Raw genomic sequence first — 24339 nt, forward strand, 5'->3', positions numbered from 1 at the left:
CAATAAAACGCGGGCCCAGCTGGGGATGCCTTCTTTCCGCCTTTGGAAAGCTCAGATTGCTTATTTGGAACCTCGGTGCACAATTCCCACGCACACAGCGATTCTCGTGACACACGCAGTGGGCCCTTCCCTGCCTCTGCAGGCCGAAGTCACCAAATGACCCGACCCCATCAGCCGTCAATCCTGCGGCTCTAGCTGCCCTTCCCAGCCCCCTGCCAAGAAGTTTCCATTTGTTTTATTTCTCTGCCCAGCCTGAGGTCCTCGGTGATAGGTTCCAGCGTGGATTTTAACTGTCTCAATCAGCAGTCTTTCTCCCCAGCCGTCAGTCAGAACCTGGACGGTGGGTTCGGCTGGCACGCACTCCAGAAAGCAGAAATGGTGCGCTCCCAGGGACTGCGCGGCTCAGTAGGCAAGCATTAGGCTCTACTAAGGAACTGAATTGAGCCCATCAGTGCATAGGTGACCTTCCCCCATCGTAGCCTCCCCAGGCTCGCGAACCACTCTTGCTTCCTACCCAGCTGCCAGGCTCCTGGGGTCACCATGACCTCAGCACCCTCTTGGAGGAAGGCAGCACGGGAAACGCGCCTCCTTCCCCACAGCCCGAGCCAGACCTCAAACAATACGCCAATAGATACAAATGTAAGACTGTCTCGGCCACCCTTCCCGCGGGGCAAAGTCTCTCTGGTCTACCCCTGTCGAGGTCGGCAGGCGGTCAGTTGCCTTAGCCCTCCGGACAGCGCGCCCGGGCCCGCAGGGACCGCCGGGACCGCCAGCACACTTACGCCTCTCGCTGCCCTGGGGCTCCCCTGCACGCCTCCCACCCACTCACACTGACTCCAGCTCGGGCGTGCTGTCTGCCTCGCACTCTCACGATTCAGCTCCCTCCCTCTCCCATTTTTTCCCTCCTCCGCCCCCTCATCCATCCCTGTTGGGCTCCCTCCCCTTCAAAATCACTCAGGCGCTCCGCGCTTGCCCATCTTCAGGCTGTGAGGACCCTTCAATTCCCTTTCCTATTCAACCTCCAAAGCTTTCAGAGCGTTGCCACGTCTCTAAACCCTAATCCCAATACACACACACACACACACACACACACACACACGGCGCGCGTGCACATGCAGACACACACATTTCCTGTCCCTGTGTGACACCCACCCTCTGCCGTGCCACCGCGCCGGTCCCCCCGCGGTGTCCTCCTCCCGCCACACACACAAACACGCGCGCGCGCGCGCACTCACACACAAGCACGCGCGCGGGGCCAAGCAGAGAGCAGCTCGCTGACAGTTTGCACTCAGAGGCGTCCTGCTCCAGTCTCGCAGCACCGATGGCATCTCCCGGCTCCGGCTTCTGGTCCTTCAGATCTGAAGATGGCTCCGGGGATCCCGAGAACTCCGGCACAGGTAGGAGAACCCGGACTTGCAGGAAGCGAGCTTTGCGGGTGGACTGGCTTTTGCAGGGCTGGGGGAGATGAAGGAGGTTTTTCCACCTGCAACGGGAAACTTCAGAGGCTTCACCCTTCCCTGGGGGTAGGTACTTGATGGCCCAAGAGACCAAAACCCCCACAGGCCCTTATCCCCTGGGAAGATACCCAGAGAATCTCTGGCCCTTTCTGCTGAAGTCTGGGAGAGCCTCCTCCCCAAACACGGCAACATCTCCTTGACACTGAATTCGTGGGCTTGGGGCACTGCCACCATCTTGGTGTCTGGACCCTGGAGAGGGACGGAGTGGCGGTGAGGAAAAGAAATATTGAAAAGGGGACGAACTCTTGGTATGGAAGGAGAGCCTGCAAGGAAATGGACAGCCTCGGTGTCTTAGGAAAACTCGCCCGAGCGAGGCAGGAAGGGGAGTTTGCCCTGACCGATTGACACCTGGAGGGCAAGCAAAGGGTCGCCGTGTGAGCAGCTCCTTGGGAAAAAAATCAGCGAACCGAGGGTCGGGCCAGGCCGCCAAGGTCCCGCGCACCGCCCGCACCTGCCCGCTGTGCCGGGCCCCAGGAGGCCCCTTCCCGGACCCTGGGTTTACTGACGTCGTTCACAAAGAACGAAATTTCACGTGTCCGTCTACTGTTTTCTTTCTGCCTCGCCATCCTCCTGCCTGTCTTTTCTTGCAGCGAGAGCCTGGTGTCAGGTGGCCCAGAAGTTCACGGGCGGCATCGGAAACAAGCTGTGCGGTGAGTGCCGGTGCCCGGTGGAGGGAGGCGGACGTGGCCAGGCTCCTCGGGGCCCGCGGGGACAAAGCCACCTTCTCTTCTGAGCATCCCATCACCGGGGTCGGGGATTCTTGATTCTTGGCCAGGGATGGGCGGGAGCGAGGGAGCCAGGCGGGTAGGCAGCTGACCGAAGTCCGCGCTCGGTGTCCTTGCCCAGCCCTGCTCTACGGAGAGGCGGAGAAGCCAGAGGAGAGCGGTGGGAGCCAGCCCCCGCGGGCCACCTCCCGGAAGGCCGCCTGCGCCTGCAACCAGAAGCCCTGCAGCTGCCCCAAAGCAGATGTCAACTATGCGTTTCTACACGCAACAGGTAAGGGCATCTCGCGGGGGGGCGGGGTGCCGAAGCCTCTGCCCCTCTCCTTGCCCTGCCTACCGTGGCCAAGTGGGTCCCGGCTCCGGGAGCCTGATCCGGGGATCGAGGTGGAGCGCGGAGGCCGACCTCAGAAGAATCGTCAGCTGATAGTGAGACACGCTGGGCCCACCCCCTCGGTCTGACCCCCTACTGCGTTCCAAGGGGCTCCAGGGCCTTGGCGATCTTCCCCCAGCGCCGCCCTCGGGTCGGTGGGTGGCCTAGGCGCCCAGGCTTACCCTAGCTCCAGGTCGGCTTCTTGGTGCCGCTGAGGCCTCCGGTAGGACTCAGTTTCCAGTTCAGAATTGCTGAGACTTTCGAGGTCTTTAATGCGGGAGTAATTTGTAGCTGTGATTTCACAGGAGAACAACTCACATGAGACCTGCGCGCGGTTTTACTCCCTTGCGCTTACACACCGGGTCACCCAAACAAATGCACTCGCGCACAGACACACGCATGCACGCACACGCGCGCGCACACACGGACTTTGGAAACACCAGGCCTTCGTAATAGGCCAGAGATCCTAACATTGCATGTTCCACTTTGTCTGATTTGCCCTAAAGGCATTCCTCAAAGATTATTGACCTGAAGTATTTACATAATCATCTAAGATGATTTATTGAGAAATAACATTTAGGACGTACCCCGGTGAAACAGATGAGTGGAAGCATGCTCCGAAAGAGAGAAAGAAAATAAAAGAAAAAGCAAGTAAGTTACGAACTGAAATGCAAAAATTAAAATTAATTAGGCATAGGGAGAGAAATAGGGGTTTTTTTCCCCCCATTCCTTCATCTTTGAAAAATACCTCCCCTTTAAAGAAAATGCTCTGCCTTTCCAGAAGACTTTCTTTTTAACGTAAAAATCTCTCGGTTTAAAGAGCTTGCTTAGATATTTTCATTGTTAAATTAAAATGTGGCATTTTGATTCCATTCTTTAGACCTGCTACCAGCGTGTGATGGAGAAAGGCCCACTTTGGCGTTTCTGCAAGATGTTATGGACATTTTGCTTCAGTATGTGGTGAAAAGTTTCGATAGATCAACCAAAGTGATTGATTTCCATTACCCTAATGAGCTTCTTCAAGAATATAATTGGGAGTTGGCAGACCAACCACAAAATTTGGAGGAAATTTTGATGCATTGCCAAACAACTCTAAAATATGCAATTAAAACAGGTATTGTCCAGTCAGAAATAATAAAGCTCTTTTTTTCTTTTATAGTTTATATTTTTTCTAGAAAAAAATGTTTCCTGGTTTATGGGGTTAGTGATATTTTTCAAATTTACCGTTATTTTTTCATCATTTAAAAAATAATCATGATTAGAGTGTTTAACATTTTACCGTTAGTGTTCATGCTTTTGAAGTTGATAATATCAGAGACATTATCTAAGTGTAAATCACCAGATTTTACATTTCACATATTTGGCCATGGAAATTGACCACTAATGTAGAAGCAACCATTTGTCAGTGAAGTCCAGTCAAAGCGACCCAAAATAGAGAAAGAGAGGGATTCTGGAAAATGAAAGCACAAAAGAACGTGATCTAGACAAAAGCCCAAATACCGGAGCAGTGCTGGTACTTCCTTGGTGTAGAAATGGTCAGAAATTGAACTTACACCCGGTGTAATCATCGAACCAGAGGAATGATATTTTGGCCTTGTCTAAAATGCCCAATACTTCAGATTCAAACTCCGGATTTTCCTCTGTTTTTAAAGAAATGTACACAAAAGAAAACACAATACAAGCTAGCTTAACAGTTCAGCCCCGCTATACAAGGATGTGCGAGCTTCCTAACCACTCTTATACAAGAGAAAGGAAAAAGGGAGAGAGGGGAATCAGATATCCTTAGGGACAAATTTCTTAGTGTATTTTGTGTTTATTGCTTTTTTATCATACTCGTCATAGTCTATCCAATTTATAGCCCCGGGTGTAACATTTATGTGGGTGCATTCTAAGCTTTCATTTTATCTACACAAATTCAGCTCTTCATCTCCCCAGGTCATGATTATCCCTTCCTTTTCTACTTTGCCTCTAATCACCCTGATACATGGTGGCACTACACTTCATTAAAGCAATAAAAATAAGTATGAATGAATTTCAGGGGAAAGGGGCAACCTTGTGGATCTAAATTGATTTGTAGCTTTAAAAAGATTTGCTAACAAAGCAATATGTAAAATACTACAAAAATATTAATTACCCTAGAAACCTAGATCTTTTTCTTAGCAAGTTTTTTGTTAATGAATTATCAGTATCATTCTGACCAACAACAAACTTGAAAAATGTTTGCTATGTGGCTTTTAGCCCCTTTTTTGTGTTTTGATTTTTGCTTCTGCATGTTCTTTATACCGACAGAGAGGAAAGATGTGCATAGAAGAAGCCTGGGGAAATTGATTTCCCGTTACTATAATCAACCACTTTTGTGAAAGTACAGATTTAGAATTAGATACATAAGGAAAAGAATTGAACTTAGAGATTTCTATCAAGCTCAGTCTGTGGAGTATGATTTCTGAAGGCTTTTTAGGTTTCATTCTGAATTATGTTCACAGAGAATCCATGTATATACTAGGCACGGAAGATGTCCAGATTTCCGTGTATCTGTAGGTGCAAACCTGGGCAATGCTTTTAATTCATTTTTGTTTGACCTGTTGCCCAATCTAATATTTAAATATATTAAGAGTAAATTGCTACCTATTACTTTTATTGCTACCAAACCAAAAAAAAATCTATAAAAATGTTTCCCATCTTCACCCTTAAAAGCTGGTGGTGTCTGAAATGCAATTTAAACAGTTAAGATAATGGGAATTGCTGGTGAATGAAACTAATAGTTCTGTCTGTCAGTGTTCCATTTAGTGTCAGGAAAAGATGGGCCGATTCAATACTTAGACTTTTGCCATAGTGCTTGTGAAACTGTTGGTCAGTGTAGCCCTAATGCATTTTATTTAAAGTTCAGGGAAAAAAAATATGATTAAGTTGAATTTCTGACCAAGGCATAGCAATAGTAATTTGGTATTAATATTATTCATAATGTGTGTAATCTGGTCCTTCCCTCCACCTCCAATAGCATTTCAAATAATTAGCAGCAGTCACCTTCCTTTTTGACTGGAAGGTGTATTGGCTTCATGCTATAACTTGCATTTGACAACTAGTACTATTTAGGGTCTGTGAACTATTTACCATCACTGCTACCTTTAGGCATTTCAATGTCCCTTGGGAGATTCTTTTATAAAATGCATGTTATCGTCTGCTTTCTACTGAGAGTTCTTAACCTAACTTCCACTTGGGCTCCAAGCTTAGAGAGAAGTAAGGGGCACTGGGGAAGTCTTCATGCATTGTTAAAATTACCTCTAAGAAATATTGGAATAGAAAATTGGAAAGTGCAGACAATGATAGAATTCTGGAATAATGAGTATCTGCAGGGGTCCTTAGGTTGGGGAGGGGGTGAAGGTGTTAATGTTGTTTCGAATCTCTGAACCCAATGATCTGACAAAGGAATTGAAGCATCAGTAAACGAGGCCGTCCTTGGGTGTGTGTTGCCCGTCCAGAGAGAGCAGCCTGGACTGACTTGGGGCTCCTTCCCAATGGATTGTGGACACCAGGGTCAGAGCTGCCTGGGGCTGGTTGTTTGCACAGTTTGCGCATCCTTCCTGGCTCATTTGCCCATCTGTCGGGAGCGTTCCAGAGGCAGGAGCGGCTCTCATCTCACATTTCAAACTGGCTGTCTCCAGAGCAGCGCATGGCCACCTGATTCCTTGGCGGGACGCTCGCTCACAGCACAGGGCCAGGTGGGGGCGGCCACCGTGGCAGCTGGATGCCAGAGGGGCTAGGACAGCAGGCAGGCTCCCAGACAGGTCTCAGGGCACCCTACCTGGATGTGCCAGCATTCTGTAGGTTCATAGGAAGAGAATACATATATTTTTATAGAAATCATACTCTGATCTGTCAAACTATCTTCCCGCATATTTCCACGTCATTGTTACTGAATGAAATATTTGAGGCAGGAGAGCTTTAGGTGAAATAGACCAAGGTCAAAAAAATATTTAGAAGAAAGAAGCCAAACCATTGAAGCATCACACTTCTTTCCACGGTTTCCCCCAGGCAGTCATCACGGTGGGTTGACCTTCTGATAACCTAGGGCACAACACACGTCTTGGGACCCTCAATTTTATGCAGAGGTTTTCATGCTAAAGTTTCCATAGAATTAAATAGTGTGTCATAATAGATACCAGATTCGTCCAGAAAATGCATATGAATTGGGAGTGTTGATTAACGGGTAGATTTGCTAATCCTTATTAATTTCCTCGCTTCAAAGAAATGGCTTAGGGAAAGGGAAATAAAGGGGCATCAGGAGGGAGAAGCCGGCTCTGATGTCAGCTGTGAGTGCTAATGAAATGGGGAGTCAATGAGGCAGAGAGGCGTGGAGGGCTGTTCCAGAGGCAGGGCAGCCACAGCAAGGAAGGCTTTTTCCTTTTCCATGGATGCATAAACTGATGGGTTAACATCAGAGGGCCTGCAAAAAAGCTGAAAGCTAGAAGGGTACCGTGCAAGGCCACAGGGCAGTGAAACAATGCCGGAGAATGAGCGAGACCTGCACAAACCCAGTCTCTTTAAGATGAGTTCTCCCCTGGCTCCTATCCTATCTTTCCTCGGTGTCTAATTGTCTAGCTGCATGCCGCAGGCTGATAAGAGAGCTCTCCAGTCCCGGAGATAAGCTTTGTGTTGACTTTCGTCTCTGCTTTCCCCACTGCCTTCCTTTATCTTGTTTCGTCCACGCTGGCCTGAGAGACTATCACATCTCCAGGCTTCAGACAGGTGTCCAGTAAGTGGCGGATGCCTTTTTATCAGAAGCTATTTCCATAATTGTTAATCTCCCAAAATTCTTGCTGCTCGATAAATCACAGATTTATAGATAGGCTTCTGCAGGGCAAGAGAAGGGAACAGAATTCTAATGAGATCTTTGCAGTCACATAGGAGTATTTGGGTGTCAATCCCTTTAGATAGAGTTTTAGAGAAATCCAGAAGTTAATGAGATAAACCTTGCTAATGGACTGATAAGCCCACCGAATATACCTTCATGTATCTTGTGGACAAGACAGTGAAGTTGACTGTATTCAGCTTTATTTTGAATTTCGATGATGAAGGAGGTCTGTTGTTTATGATCAAATATTCAGACAGAAAAGAAAGGACAAGAATTAGGTTTGTTCATACCACCTTTAGACAATCATCACCTTTTGCATCCAGGGCAAATCACTCAACAGAGTGTCCTATCTTCTCATTTTTTGCCTTGTCTTTTCTGATCATCAGCCATTTGTCACTGATATTACTATGAATGTTGGCGTGCCTGGCGGATGTCATGCTATATGACTGATTTCCAGAACAACTTCAACAAAAAAGGATTTTTTAGCAGCATGAGTGTAAACAAGAAGTCACCTGGTTTGAATAGCTTTGGATTGCAACAGCATTTGAATTTGCAAATGCATGGAAAGAATGCTAGAAAATAAATTAGCATCCATGATGCAAACCATGTTTGTTACTTTTTTATGGGGTATGTTTAAAGGATGATTTTTAGAGTGTGTTTTAAGAAATACCAAAACCCAAAATAGTCTCTCCCATTAAAGGAAATGCTCCTTTGGGATGTGTATGTGCATGTGTATGTGTGAGTTCGTGGTAGGTTTCTGAGCATGGATTTCCTATAACTGAAGGATCGTTCAAGGTTCTTTAGCTGGAGAAATCATGTGTTTCAGAGGCATTTATTTTCATTGGCTTCATCCTGATCCTGGTGTTCCGTCTAATTCAGGGCATCCCAGGTATTTCAATCAACTTTCTACTGGACTGGATATGGTTGGATTAGCAGCAGACTGGCTGACATCAACAGCAAACACGAACATGTAAGTTGCTAAATGTGTTTCCGTGTAATCCTGGATAATTATTAATGCGGTTCCATAGTCTTCCTTCTACCTCTCATATGAAATATCTCTTTTTTATTAAGTAGCCCCTAAAATAATGATACAAATTTCAGAGAGCATGGTTGTTCACTCTAGCTTAAAAGAAGAGTCCTGATAGATCTTTCATGTACCATGGTTTAAATACAAAAGGGACTTATTTTTTACATGTTGGATTTATAATTATGTATCATATGAAAGAAACAGGGCTGAATGCTGTCCTTTATATAGTGTTACTGTGTTACTTTGCAATGTATTTATTCACCATGATAAATGACCCTGTGCATTAAGCCAATAGTGAAGCTCTTGACTTTAGGAACATAGAAAACTGAGCAAATCTTTTTTTTATATATATACACATATTTTTTTAATTGAAGTATAGTCAGTTTACAGTGTTGTGTCCATTTCAGCAAATCTTTTCAAAGACAATTTTCTCTCTGCTTAATGCTATAATTGTAAGGCTTTGGAAAAGGAAGTTGTTCTGCAGATACTGTGATGATGAATTATTTCTTTGTGTTTCGTACATAAAATGTGGCCATTACTACATTTCAGGTTCACCTATGAAATTGCTCCTGTCTTCGTGCTTTTGGAATATGTCACGCTAAAGAAGATGAGAGAAATCATTGGCTGGCCAGGGGGCTCTGGCGATGGGATATTTTCTCCTGGTATATGATATTTCAACCTTTCTTTGTGCTTTTTTTTTCTTTTGCTATGCCATGCCTTACTACGAACGTGGAAATAATTAAATGTCTAGTCTGTATTTCTGCTTAGGTTAAACAGGCAATATGCTGATCAAGAAAAGAGTGTGATTAAGGACACGTGACCATTGACCACGCCTCCAAGCCGGCTACTCCTTGCTTGAATATTAATTATTTGTGTTTAAAAAAGAGCATAAGCATCAATGGGATTAACCCAGTACTTCTTCTGTGATCCTACACATAGCAAGGATGGATCACGTGAAACAAAGGAATAAAGATTCCTAATAAAGGAATTAGGGAATAAGGATTTCACACTCTCAAGAATCAGGAAATGGACAAGGGTAGCTTCATTTAAGAAAGCCTTCTCTGTTTGAGGGTGCGTAACAAGGAAGAGCTACAGGATAGGGCGTCTGCGCCCCATCCCTTTCAAATAACAAGCAGGGAAGCTGATTCACATAATTTTCAGGGAGGATAGGAAGTGTCTTGGGAGACAGTTTCTTAGAGCTAAAAAAGAGGGTGATGATTTCTACAAGAGGTTTCTCATTCCCTTTCTTCTTTCTGGTATCATTCAGTCTTTCCCAACCTGCCTTTCATCTCCAGCCATTGTGTTCTAAGCTGCATTATTTACACCTCTTCCAGCCAAGAAAATCGACCTGAGACAGAAAGTCCTGCCCTTGGCTCCCGGGTCTGTGTGGGTGACCTTGGTTTGATGCAGAGAAGAAATAGAAGTTAGGAAGGCAGTGGGAAGAGAGAGAGTCACTGACCCATGGAAAAGAAACCTGGCATGCAGACCGTCACCTCGTCAGTGGCAGGAGGGGGGTCATTTGAACGGACGGACGCTGCCCTCGGGCGCAGGACTCGCAAACTGGCCCCGCTGGGGAGGCCAGAGCCACACCTGCCGTTGTGTCAGGCACAGCAAAGGCCAGGCCCCGATCTCGCTTCAGCGAATCTCCAGACACAAGGGGATGATGAGGGAGAGAGAAAAATAAAGAAAAAGGCAAAAGGAAGAAATGATGTTGTGTAACAGTGGCCTCGAGGCCAAGTCTTAAATTAAGCAGCTTTATCCACAAGCTCAGATCGGCTATTTTATTTTCTGTTTCTAGAGATAAAGCATATGTTTTCAGGTGCTGAAGGAAAATGTGTTAGTTAAATGAAAGGGAAAATTTGCCCTTTTTTTTTTTAAGTCACGGAACACCAGCTGTGATGAATTTTAAGCTAGTTTTATTTTGTAGGGAACTGAGTACTTAGTGTTCCTTTGGAAAACCATCCCCGATAGAGGGAACTTTGTCAGCATTAGCTGGAACTGATGCTCTTAAGGTATTTTTCATGAGGAATTAGGTGGCGTTCAGAGATCAACGTTCTTTCTGCCTTTATTTGTCCTCCTCTTGTAAGGTTGGTTGTGTGACTGAGCTGTCCCCGAGGAGCCAGGAGCACGTTGGGCTCTCTTTTAATGTTTTCCAGGAGTGGGAAGAGAACAGCTGCCCCTGTTGACCCGTGAAAGTTGACCACAGGGGGCTGGGCCAGGCCTAACTTACCTGGCTGGTCTTGGAACCCACCTGCCCCAGAAAATACACACCCAGAGAATCTTATTTGGCAGTTCTGCTAAGCCAGGTGTGGGCTGCCACCCTCATCAACGATGGGGAATGATCAGGTAGAACAGACTTCAGCTTGATCCTGAGGCTCCTTCCTTGGATCCCAAAGACCCTTACGCTCTCACCCCAAGATGGAAGCCATAGGTGCCATGCTGCAGGGTAATGCAGACTTTGCAAAATCGGGAAGGGACAGAAGAAAAGGTCATTGGCAACCTGTTTCTGCTCTGCTGTCGACAGGCATTACAGAGAAGAGATGGATCATAGCATCCTCACTTGCCAATGGATGCCTTTCTATGTAGCATCCTACCTTATTCCTAGGGGAAAGCGTCATGATTTTAGGGTCAGACACAGGGGAAATGACACAGGCACAGATCTTTTCCTGTCCACAAGATTTTCAGAATGTTTCAGGGCTTGTCTTTGCTCCATTTCTCTGGAAGATTCCTGGGGAATGAGAATGTGTAGGGCTTATACATCTGTCCTCATGCCTGTGTTACACAAGGCAGTCTGCTCTGTCCAGGGACGCAGAGGCCTCCCCATCCCTGTCAGGGCTGCTGAACTTTAGACAGAGAATGACCGAGGTGTGTCATGAAGAGTGGGCAGGCAGAGCGGAAGCTTCCTGGATGATTACACTGTGAACTGCACTTTCTTTGCATCCATCTTCCCCTTTTTCTTCTGCCTTCCTTCCTCCCCATCCTCTCTGGAGAGAACTAGGGCAGTGGTTCTCAATTGGGAGCTATTGTGCCCCCCAGGGCACATTTGGCAGTATCTGGAGAAAACTGTGATCATCACAACTCACTGGGGGTGGGGAGTAGTGCTGCTGGCATCGGGTGGGTAGAGGCCAAGGATGCCCAGGAAAGTGCCCCCACCAGAAATCATCCAGCCCAGAATATCCTTGAGTGCCAGGATGGAGAAACCACGAGCTAGAGTGGAACTTCCTTTAAAAGCTGGTCTCTTGGGGCAGGGGGTAGGGGGTGGTATAGCTCAGTGGTAGAGCGCATGCTTAGCATGAACAAGGTCCTGGGTTCAACCCTCAGTACCTCCATTTTAAAAAAAAATCAAGAACTCCCCCCGCAATAAATTAAATAAATGAAATGAAATGGCTTTTAAAAACCGTAAAAGCTGATCTCTCGCCCCACAGCATCCTATACGGTCAGCCTTTTAGACAGGGTGTCTGCTCAGAGCAGGCCTGACCTGGATTCTATTTGTCCTGCATCTCTGGGGTCCAGAAGAGGTAGGAACTGCCCTCATTCTGAGTGATGACAGATCCAGGCTCTGGGTGACAACTGCTCTGTGCCAGGGCTGCCTGCTTGCGTCAGAGCCCAGGGCTCATGAGGCAGAGATCATGGCCCAGCGTGGACCACTCCCCTTGGTACAGAGATACCTTCTGGTCCACGGCCACCAGAAGGGAAGGGACTTGGAGCACTTGCGTGACCCCTTGGGTGGGAGGAGGGACTGTACCTTCCCTCTGCCTCATGGTCTCACAACTCCCACACCAGCTTGTTCATTTGCATTCACAACCATCTGTCTTTTACCTGGATAGCAAGAATCCTAAACTTTCCAACAATCCTGGGGGAAAGCTCACTTTGCTTTGCTTATCAAATGAACCTCTACTTACAAGATATAAATCCTACAGTACAAAATCCTTGACAGTCTTAGGATGACCCTTGAAAAGTAATTAAATATGGACTCAAAGTTCCCTTAGTTGTGTGTTTTCTTATAATTATGAAATTTTAACTGTTAAAATTGTATTCTGATGATGTCCTTGAAAAGGAGAACCATTCGGGGGGAATTAACAGGCAAGTATGATGAGATGGGCTTGGATGTTCATCCTCATCCTATAAGGACCATCATTAATAGCAACTGGTCTTCCTCAGTCCAGGTGCAATGCTTTGCATGAGCTGTAATGAAAAGAAATGTCTTCTCCATGAGGATATGGGTAGGATTTTTAGAGGCTTAATGCAGAATGACCACACTCTCAAGCTGAGTAGTAAGGCAACACTTTGTAAGTTCTTAAAAGCCTCTCCCAAGGGCTCCAGGCAAGAGCAGAATCAACTGCAGTTACCCCAGGGACTGAGGTGGGTGTGGAAGGCTGGCCCCCATCCTAGGGTTGGGCTGACTGCTCCTTCTCTGGACCCTCTTAGCTTGTGCCTTTGATGATTCAACTCAAAGGACAGCCAGGAGGACGGTCCTCTCTTGTGTCCAAGGAGGACTCTAGGTCAGTGGACGTAAGGAATGTTGCTTGTATGTGAATGATGTTGACTAGGACTGGGAAAGGTAACTGTGTTGCTCTGCACTGTAGGTGGCGCCATATCTAACATGTACGCCATGCTCATCGCGCGCTTTAAGATGTTCCCGGAAGTCAAGGAGAAAGGAATGGCGGCTGTCCCCAGGCTCATCGCCTTCACATCTGAGCATGTAGGTGTTAATGTTCTTTCCAAGTTTAAGGAGATATTTCATAAAACCCGAGTTGAAGGAATGATATTTGGAAATGCTTTACCCCAGTGGTTCTCTTTCCAGAAGATACTTCTTGGGAGAGAATGAGGGGAGAGATCAGCTGGGTGGTTCAAGGGGTAAGCTCCTTTCTCTTTGAAATTCAGGAAAACACTCAAAGAGAAAGCAGAGTGCTTTTACCCCTCATTCCTATACGTACTTCTCTGTGATAATGTTACGTGTTGGGAGAACCGGGGGAGGAGAGAGGACAGAGTCAGTCTGAATCCATTGGGTCATCAATGCTGTTCCTGCATAACTCAAAACTCCAGCATGTCCTGTTGATACGATCTTTCTGTTAGAAAACTCTGATCAGATACTCTACCCTCTTGGTGCCTTGAGGCACTTCACGTAACCCTTCAGCTCGCTTGACCAGAGGTTGTATCACTGTAGAGAAATGGTGTAGAGGTCTGTCATGTCTGATCTCTGGGCCAGATCTGTCCCAGCCAAGCACAGGCTCCTGCCCACTGCCAGGCTGCTTCAGGGCTTCTTTGTTGAGCTCCAGGCAACAGTGCTTCATCTTCCTTCCATGGCCTTCAAAGGGTTAATGCCATTGTCTCTATTACTACTTAGACATTGAAAACAACTTCCCATCTGTTCTCATAAATGGAACTAAACAGCTTTAGCCTGCCAGGCTGCCATCTTTCCCCCACGTGCTAGGATAGAGCAGCACACAGGTTCAAAGCCACACTGCAGCTCTTTGAGCAATGCCCTTATTCTGAACTATCCTGCCACATGGGCTCTGCAGTGAGCCAGAGACCGATCTGGACAGGCATTAGTAAGCATTACCTGCTGTGTAATTTCTAAGATGGTTCCTTCATGACCCCTGCTTAAAAGTAGCCTAGAGTCTGGGGAACAACTGCCTTGAAGAAGATCAAAAAGCTCTGTGATGGCTGGGGAACTAGGAGATGGGGAGGGAAGATGGGTCTACATGGAGACTGGGGGATCCTTACAAGGAGATGTCAGCGAGGAGAAGCAGGGGATCATAGTGGACCTCAGATCTACTATAGAACTTTTCTTTTTCCTGTTTTAAGTGGTGTGTGTGTGTGTGTGTGTGTGTGTGTGTGTAAGAGAGAGAGAGAGAGTTCATAACAAGGAAACAAAAGGCAAGTACAGATTGGAAGCCAGTGATTACAATTCACAACCACTCCACTAGCCATGGAATTAAAGGAAACTAATGATTTATTTTAACACGTTATCTTTAGCATCTTGTTTTTAGTCATGTTTCAGCATTTTAATTTTTTTAATGCCCTTCCTCAGTTTATAGACATCAAATGTAGCAGAGAAGACTACAGCCTGAAGTCACTTGATGTTTCATTTACCTATTGCTGCTGGAACAAACTACCACAAACTTCATGAGTTAAAACAGCATGAATTCATTCTCTTACAGTTCTGGAGGTCAGACATCTACAGTGGGTCAGGCGGGGCTGTGTTCCTTCTGGAGCTTGTCGGGGAGAATCCATTTCCTTGCCTTTCCAGCTTCTAGGCGCTGCCTGCCTTCCTTGGGTCATGGCCACTTCCTCCATCTTCAAAACCAGCAGCAGCAGATCTTCAAATCCCTCTCTCTCTCTCTCTCTCTGACCACTGCTTCAATTACCACATCTCCGTCTCTGGCTCGGACTCTCCTGTCTGCCTCTTTCTCGTATAAGTGCCCTTGTGATTACGCTGGGTCCACCCCAGTAACCCAGAGACTCTTTCATTTCAAGATCCTTCATTTAATCACATCTGCAAAGCCCCATTTGCCACGTAAGGTAACATATTCACAGGTTTCAGGGAGTAGGATGTGGACATCTCTGTGGGGAGCACATTATTCAGCCTTCCAAGCCAAGTTCCCCACCATGAGCTAGCTCTCAGTTCTGAGCTTCTCCAAGGGTGGAAAGACATAATGTAATGTGTCCTCCACTTACTATTTCCCTAAAGTGGATTTGGATCCCTAAACAGCTACATGTTACTCTCGGTCTCCAAACACCCAGATGGTCTTCCCTTGGGCATCTTCTTTTGGCTTCCATGCTGTTCCCACAACCTGAAATGAGGTTGACCTACCGGCAAGCTTCCTTGTGCTCTCTGGTTTCTGCACGAGCTTCTTGGGCTCAAGTTTAATGTAAGTTCACTTAATGTTGCGCAGAAAGTCCAGGTCACTTGATCTGAGGATAATTTGGCCATGCCTCTTTTCCTTGATATTGCCAACTTGGGGTCTGTTTCTCCATTTTCTAAGGAATGAAAGGTGATTCAGAAAGAAATGGTTCTGCAACCATCATCTGATTCCCCCTCCTCCTCTTGGTGTTTCTATCCTTGCCCATAATCATGAAGGGACATTCCAAAGTTGTGAACCTTTCCTGAAATACCAATTGTTTCTAACTTGAGGCTTATTTTGACAGATGAGCTATCGTTCTAATGCACAGTACCCTACATCTGATTGCTACTGACCATTTCCAGCTTCCAATAGACACAAATTCATTTGATTCACAACAACCTTATGGGCCAGGCAGAACAGACATTGTTTTAAAAAAATGTCTCAGCCCTTTTTTAAATGAAGAGGCTGCAGTTAGTGGGTAGGTAGAGCCAGGAAAAAAAAAAAAAAAAAAAACAGATTTCCCAACTCCCAGACCAGTGAGGGCCCTGCCATGACCACCAATGCAGAAACCAGATTAAATGATTCAGTGACAGAGTTTTATAAACCACAGCTCATCAGTTGCTTTAACATTTTCTACCTTCCCATATCAAATTAACACCAAGAGTTTTTTCTTCATGTAAAGGTGATGCTAAACTGTTCCTCATCTGTCCCCTCACCAAAAAAATCCCCCTCATTACCTCATAGGATTGGGCTGGAGTGGGCTGTCAGAGCTTGATTGAAAGCGCTCCGCTGTCTCGCTGAGCACTTGATCCAGCCCATTCTGGACAGATGAGCCCTGAAAAGTGGGTCCTGCCCTTGGAGCTCCAGGTTAAGAGGTAGCACAACCCCTGCTTCTATTTGCTTCTGGGCTCCAGACCTCAGGGCAATTCCATCCCGTTCATCATTCAGTATGGCTCCTTCCAACTGCAGGCCCGGCCAGATATTTCCTAACTCTTTTTGGATTTTACAATCACTGTCTCCTCCAGCCCCAGAAATAGATCTTCACAGGCTAAAGAAAGAAAATTACCGAGTCAAGTCTCAAATGCCTTTTCTCTGGGCTGGTCTCCATTTCTGCATTTCTGAATCCCTTGACCTGCAGGGAGAGAGGGTGATGGAGAAGATGCCATGTGGATCCAGGGGGCCCAGGGAGGCCAACGGCTGAGGCAGGAGCTGCTTCACGTATGGTCCCTCCTCACTCTCTTTGAGAGTTTCCAAGGCCCAAGACTCGGAGAATCAAACGAGAGCCTTAAAAATCACTTCCCTCAGTTCCTGGGACATAGAGAGATCTACATAAATATTAGGTAACTTAACTGCAACAACACCGTGTTTTATGGATGAGGAAACCAAGCCCCAGAGATGGAAGACATTCTTCCCAAGGTTTCATGGCCAGTCCATGGCAAGGTCAGACCGAGAGCCTCAGTTTTCCAACAATCCCAACACTGCTTTCAGCTACTAGGTTGGATGACCTGGATGCCACTCTAGCTGATTGTTCTACATTCACTTGAAGCATCTTTTCTCAAATTCTGTTTTCCTCATGTTGGTCATTCTAGTGCTAATATAATTTCCTGATCTATTGAACCAGGTCAGGTTACTGTCCTGTCTTCCATTCTGAGCACAGAGTTTATAACTGGACATGTTCAGAGCCATAGAGATGGAAACAGCATTTGAGAAACCTTCCAGCATCCATCCAGAAACTTCTCACACTCAGAAGGGAAAGAGTCATCCTCTGCTTCTAGGCGACACTTCCCTCTCTCTGTGTCACATCCCACAAGGCTACTGTCACTTTTCTGGTTACCAAAACAGACTAGAATTTTCCCTAGTTGATAAGGAGGACAAGCTGTTTTTTGTTGGTTCAAAGCAAACTGTTTTCTTGAAATTCAAATAGAACTAAATCAAACACTCAGGACTGCGATGAAGGACAGAAGAACATAAATCACTGAGTGGAAACAAGAGCTAGCGTTTGAGTTTTGAGTAAAGAGTTACAAGATTATTTTCTTCCAAAATATAGAATCACAGAATTGGAGGGGATCTTAAAGATTACAGGGTTCAGTGCTCATCCTTTGCTGGAATCTCATCGAATTCAGTCATTGAAAAGCTTCTCAAAGATTAATCTGATGAATTTTAGGTACTTTCTTGCAAGTAGGTTTAGAGGGAAACCAAGATCCCAGCTCAGTAATTCACATCTCTCTCTCTAAATGCTTTGAAAGCCCCAACCATGAGCTTAATTCCAAATTCCTCTTATTTCCTCGTGTGACACAGCCTCTTCCAGAAGTAGCCTCAGTGAAACAGCATAATTGCATCTGGGAAAAGTGTTCCTTGTGACTGTAACAGACATTGGGATCTTTTAGGCAAATCACCATAACTAACTCACCCCACTGTTGACACGCCAGGCCCAGCTCACGTCACCAGTGTTCTGCTGAGGCCCCCTGTGGCCTTAGCCCATGTCTGGGGGGAGGAGGGGGTGATGCTCCTAATTGCTTTAGAAATATGGTTTTCCTATCACAATGCTTTTTGAGAGGGTGTCCAGTCCCAAAACAGACATCCTTTATGTTAAAAACAAAAGCCTGGTAGTGACCCAGGCAGCTTGGGAGACGCTCCCATGTATGGAATGCTGCTCATTAGACAGAACAACTGACAGAACGTTCAGAAAGTGAACCAAACTGGGTTCCCCTTTGGCGCCCCGGCCCCACCTCCATGTTCCTGCCTCTTTTTCGTCACAGGGCCCTCATCGCCCCCCTGTTATTTTCTCTCCCACCCAATCCCATCGAAACCTGCTCTCAGGAAATAACCTGAGCTGTGTGACTCTACATGCTGTCTCTCCTAGGGGTATTTGTCACTGCAACAGGAGACCGAGGAGTGAGGCAGTGAGGCATAGGCCAGCCGCTGGGCCGGGAGAGGTTTCCTTCACTCCTTCCTCCCTTCACGCGGTGCTGCTACACCAGGCGTGGCCCCAGGCACTGGGGGGACAGCAGGGGACAGAACAGACCCAGTGCCGGCTCTCAAGGAGCGTACACTGCAATGACAGAGAAGGGAAAAACAAGAAGTGGACATGTTAATCCCAGTGCCCCTGAGATCATGGTCCACATTGGGACCATGGGTGACTCTCCCTTGCTCCAAGAGCCAGGTCAGGAGTCGCCTGACTAGGAGTAGATCTGTTTCAGGTTAGTGGATAAAGCCCATAAGCTTTGGAATGCTCTAAAAATGATGACAGGCCTTGCTCTGCCATGTCTCAGGGCATGACTTTGGATTACCTACTTCATTTCTTCCTCATCCGTAGAATGGGGATTATAATACCCAGCTCACGTAGCTCTTGGGAAGATGAAGAGAGATAATACAATGCCTGGCCTTCAGTAAAGACTCCCCGAATGGCAGCTAATACTCCCCTTATGACCAGCCAGCCACTGGTGTCCTATGTGGGGGTAGAGCTGAGCCCCTCCAAGAGGCAAGATGGAGGCATATCTGGGGGGTGATCATTTTCCTAAGGTGGATAATGGTCCCCCTCCCAAAATACCAGAGCAATACTCAAGGAGTCACAGCTTCGGGAGAGTTTGGGTTCTCTGTTGTTCCTTGTATGATTTTGAGATTTTTTTTTCCATGCTCTAATATGGCATCTGTTTAAGACATAAAGTGAATCGATGTTACTTTTGTTTGAAGATTTCAAAATTCTGCTCAAGGTACCCAGGGAGGGTACACATTAGGCAGGAGGGTGGAGAATTAGAAGGGCCACAGCTTTGTGAGCCTCTGTTGATGCCCATGATCCGTAGGGACTTCACATGCAGTAGCTACACTTCTCACACCAGCGAGGGGGGAACTCATCACTGCCACTGAGCTAACAACGGCTCAGAATGAGAGAGTAACTCACCCAAACAGAGCTGATCATTTTGTCTCAAATGACCTTTTCCCATTACATACTTTCATTTCACTCTTCTCAGGATCCTAAATCATGGAAATAATTGCTTTCATGTGACTGAATCCCTGCTTCATGCCAGTGTCCCCGTCTGTCACCGCATGTCACCACTGGGTCTACTTAATCCCAGTACATGCCATTCCTTTCTCTTAAAAGACACTTAGGACACAAGCTCACAATGGGGTGACTTTAAACTACAGATCTGAGTGTGAATGATGAGGTGGTAGCTTCACAGAAATGCCCTGCGTGCAGGTCCGTTACCACCTCTGACTCACACGGAGTCTCTGAAGAACAGGGTGGGTAATCGCCTCCCTTCAAATCATAATAATTAGAAATGAGTGAGGCGGGCTCACAGAGTACAAGCTTCTTTGTGAGTCAGATGCTTTCGGAGGCAGTATGCTCTCTGAGGTCATTTGATGAGCAAAAACCAGGGCAAGAGCTACCAGTTTCTCTAAGACAGTAAAGGAGGTAAATTACTGAGTGTCAGGAGAGGATACGGAAAAGCAGGCGGACAGGAGAGGACTGCTGGTCCAGTCACTGATGCAGGAGGGGGCGTTCCAAGGCGTAGGGCGGGTCAAAGAAGCAGATTCCAGCTCAACCATAGGTTGGGCTTCCTTGTTGGGAATCCATGGTGTATAATGACGCGTGATCCCTGTTCTGTGTTCCTACACACTCATGCCATTCCCTCCACCCACCAAGGGAAGGACTGTTGGTAGGAAAGGATCAAGTCCAAGGGCGATTGATAGACCTTGGAGCTAAAGGGTAAAGCTTTGGCTGGAACGTCAGGAGAGTTGAAGAGCTAAGACTTCCAACTGGTGTGTCCTTTCTCTTTGTTTGTTTGAAGGATTTGGGTTGCTTCTTTCTTCCCCCAAGCAGCTAGTCTGGTTAGAAGGGCCCACAGCTGCCTCCTGCTTGGGAAGGACCCCATGTTAGGCTTTCTGGGGTGGGTGCCGAGAAGACCTCTGGGCTCACTTTTAGAATGAGCCTTAGATTAGAGGCATTGGAGTCCATTTAAGCCACCATCATCTGGCCCCAACCACCAAAGCCACACCAAAACATCGAGATTGGTGGCCAGAGATTTATGGCAATAAATACTAGCTATTTCCCTGGACTTGTTCTCTGAGCACGTGGCCAAATACAAGTGCTTTTTAAATGCTTCAAAAAGTCTTTGCCCTCATGCAGCCTATTCTAGTAGGGGAAAGACTGTAAACTAATAAACATTTACTCTAATGTCATGTGGTGACAAGAGAGTGCGGTCATAGTGGGCTGTTTTACAACGTGGTCATAAAAGGTCTCTGTGGAGGTGATTTAGAGCAGAGACCTACATGGAATGAGGGAGCGATATATATATGTGTCTGCGAGGGAAGGGTTTTCCAAGAAATGGAACAGCAAATAAAAAGGCCCAGAGGCAAGAACAAGTTTACCAAGCTCACAGAAGACCACGAAGGGCCCCTACCAGCAGGTAGAGAGTGAGAGAGGAGGGGAGATGGGAGACGAGGTGGGTGGGGGGTAGCTGGTACTAAAGGCTGTCTTGATGATATTTGTGTCCCCTGAGCTTAGCAGAGGTTTTCCCTGAAATCTGTGGTCCACAAGGCAGCTGAACTTGAGCCTCAGTTAAATATCTGGATGTGACCAACAATGGCTTGAAAGAATTAACACAGCTGTCTCAACTGCTTATCTAAATGGTGAGAGAGGAAGAGAAATGGCAATGATTTGTGCCAGAGCTTTCGACTCTTGCCCTGTGAACCCCCACACCATCCCTGAAGACAGGTGAGATTTACTGTCCACATTAAAGAAGGAAGGGACTGAGGCACATTCTCTGGTCATGGGGCCGGATGGAATGGGCTGTCATTGTCACACATTCTTACTCTGGATAATCTCATCCTTCTCAAGCCCAGAAAGCCTACTTACTTTAACATCACAATTATTTTATAACTATAAAATCCCATATTTAATTGCAAATATTTTAAATTATGTAACCTGGAGCTAGATTACTTATGATACATATTTTTTTAAGATAGAGAACTTAATCTTCCATCAACCTTGAATTTTCTATTTAGTATAAAATAAAAATCATATGGGTTTTTAACATCTATTACCCTTGAATAGAAATATGATTTAGTCCTAAGTAGTCACTAGATTCTACGGGGAGAGAAGGGGGCTCTTCATTAACTCATATCCCCCAGCCACTCCATTGATGGACAACTGATCAGTACAAGAGTCTTGATAATTTGGGGACACATCAAAATCCTTGTAGCTTCCATATTTTGTTCGTGGTTTTATCTTCTGAAGTCACCCAGAGCAGTCTATCCCTCTGCCCCCGACCCTGGCACAGCCCTTCTGATGTGAAGGCCACCCACGCCACATGTCCCCCGTGCCCTCTGCTCTTACTAAGCATCCTCTGAGCTCTCTCTAGATTCCTGGTGCCCAGGCCCCTCAGCTTCCAGGATGCTGCCCTCTGCTCTGGTTAATCAACAAGTGGTTCCATTAAACATGGTGCCAGGGTTGCAAAATGATTCTCGGTGCATTGTCTCACCAGCACAGAGTCCTGCCATTTAAGCCGTCTTTGCTGTCTCTTCCTCACTAGGTAGTCTTTTTTTTTTTCTTTTTTCTTCCCACTCAAGTTCCTTCTTTCCAAGGTCCCTTGCTTTTTCTGGATAACATTTAGCTATTTCCCTCTCCCTTCCGTGAAAATATAAACAGACTCAGTGTTCGGTACCTAATTTTCTTTTTCATGCCTTTATTCTCCATCTTGAAAAGCTTCCTATTTGGGCACGTGTCTTCCTTTAAATGTGTGGCATTCGGTCTTGTGACCCATTGTCCTAGGTAATTGCTCCTCATTTGAGAATCCCCATTCTTCCTCATTAAAGACCAGACAAGACTGCTTCCTCTCACTGACCGCGTGCACCAAATCTCTTACTTATCCCCCATGTGCCATTTAGCTATTTAGTGCTGTCAAAAGTTCAGGGGGAAAAAAAAAAACAAACAAAACCAGTGAATCACTGAAGTCCTAATTAGTAAAAGTGTGCTGTGCACACACCAGAAAGACAGCTTGCAAGCCAGGCGCACACAAACCAAAGCATGGGCTGAGGCAGAAGTGTGTGGTGAGAGAGAAGCTCGCATCTTGTGCAGGTGGGGACTGTTGATTCTTCACAGTGACTGGTGACCACATTAGAATTTTATCAGCTGAAAGGGGATCGTCTAGTGGTTACCTCGTGTCAACTGGGGAGAATAATTGAAGCCCCACTTACGATTTTCAGAGGCCTGAGAAGTGACCCAGGTCAAGTGAGCCTCACTTGTCTTGCAACGTAAGCTAAATTAAGCTTGGCTTGTCTGATTAAACTGGTTTTGTCTGCTCAGGGAATTTTCAGGGCTCCGTTTGTGTTTGATTTTAACAGTGCTTATGAGCTCATACACTGACGGGCCTGATTCGGGCAGCGTGTGCTCGCTCAGTGGGGCAGCTGGCCCCTCGGTTCCGTGTTCTCCTGGCAGTAACAGACTTAGCATGGTTTTCCCCTGAGCACCTTCTTTTTGGGGTCATCCAGGGACCCACTAACTACGTAAGAGAGAACACTTTTATTGGTGGGGGAGCCATGCAGCTTTCCAAATCCAATTAAGCTTTCCTCTTTCCAAGTATCTTGGTAACGATTGTCCACTTTGTCTTTCTGAGGCTGTAAAATGAGACTAATGACCCTTTCTCATTACTGCTTTTAACTAAACTGGGCTTTTAAAACTCCTCTATTCAGCGCCTTGTTTATTGGCTTATATCATTTGCTGCTGTGATAAAGGTGATTGCTTCCTGCGTATTAGCCATACCCCCTAGAAATACGCATGTTAACAGTTCTATGCTGCGTATTTAAGAATTTGGAGGAGTCCAAAGTGGGCATTCGAAGACGGTGCACTCTGGAACCATAACTTGAAATTCCAGTCAGCAGCCCTCTGGAGATGTAAATTGAGGAAGCAGCTCTCCTTTTGGACAGCTTAATGATCTGTAGTTAATAGTGAGAGGCTGCTCACAGATGCAGTACAGCTGGGCTAGGTTAGCCTCTCTCCCTCTCCAAATTGCACAGTGATTACAGCCATTGAGATTCAGATTCTTACCCGGAATCAATAACCAAAAGCACAAAGATTCAGTAGGGGCTTGTCAGGGTGGCCTTTCCGTATGCACTGTTTGCCCAAGCCAGTGACCAATGCCTCCTTCCTGATCCCACCCCGGGCTGGACTGTCGCCTCCACAACAAAGAGCCCCCCCCCCCCCCAACAAGTCCAGGATGAAGAGTGCTGGATTTAAGGCCAACTTCTCTTCCTGGAGTGCACCAAATGTCACTGAGCTTGCAAGAAACTGAATGTAATCTCTGGGCAGCAAAATATAAGCCTGAGAGCCATCCAGTACACAGCTGCTGGAGGCAGTTAATGTGTTCTTATGCCTTGAATGTGAAATTGGCCTGGATTACTGTGTGTTGGGGTAGCGGGTTCTTTGATAATTTCCAGGGTCTTGTTATCTTCATGCAAAAGCCCAAGTGAATTCAATAACAACAAAAAAACCCAAACAACCCCATTCAAAAATGGGCAAAGAACTTGTATAGACTTTTCTCCAAAGAAGATGTACAAATGGCCAATAAGCACATGAAAAGATGCTCAACATCACTCATGGTTAGGGAAGCACAAAGCAAAATCATTCTGAGCTATCACTCCCACCCCCATTAGAATGACTATTGTCAAAAATCAGAAGACAACAACCGTTGACAAGTATATGAGAAATTGGAACTGTTGTGCACCGCCAGTGAGAAAGAAAAATGGTGTGGCTGCAATGGAAAACAGTATGGCAGTTCCTCAAAAACACAATTACCATGTGATCCAGAAATTCCATTTCTGGGTATATACCCAAAGAATTAAAAGCAAGGCTTAAGGAGATATTTCTACACCCATGTTCATAGTAGCATTATTCACAATGGCCAAAAAGTGGAAGCAACCCAAGTTTCCACCAATGGATGAATGTAAAAACAAATTGTTGTATATATATAAAATGAGTATGATTCAGCGTTTAAAAAGAAGGGA

General features: G+C 46.2%; 1 protein-coding gene across 1 annotated transcript in view; it reads left to right on the forward strand.

Moving 5' to 3' along the window:
* Positions 1–1046: 1046 nt before the first annotated feature.
* Positions 1047–24339, forward strand: part of GAD2 (glutamate decarboxylase 2) — a 64620-nt gene continuing 41327 nt past the window's right edge. The window contains exons 1-7 of the mRNA XM_074358218.1: positions 1047–1397; positions 2108–2167; positions 2364–2513; positions 3490–3723; positions 8341–8431; positions 9038–9150; positions 13075–13190. Coding sequence (XP_074214319.1) covers positions 1322–1397; positions 2108–2167; positions 2364–2513; positions 3490–3723; positions 8341–8431; positions 9038–9150; positions 13075–13190 — 840 coding nt within the window. The 5' untranslated portion in view covers positions 1047–1321. The remainder of the gene's footprint in view (positions 1398–2107; positions 2168–2363; positions 2514–3489; positions 3724–8340; positions 8432–9037; positions 9151–13074; positions 13191–24339) is intronic.

The sequence above is a fragment of the Camelus bactrianus genome, chromosome 35 (genome assembly GCF_048773025.1).
Source record: "Camelus bactrianus isolate YW-2024 breed Bactrian camel chromosome 35, ASM4877302v1, whole genome shotgun sequence".
Lineage (NCBI taxonomy): Eukaryota > Metazoa > Chordata > Mammalia > Artiodactyla > Camelidae > Camelus > Camelus bactrianus.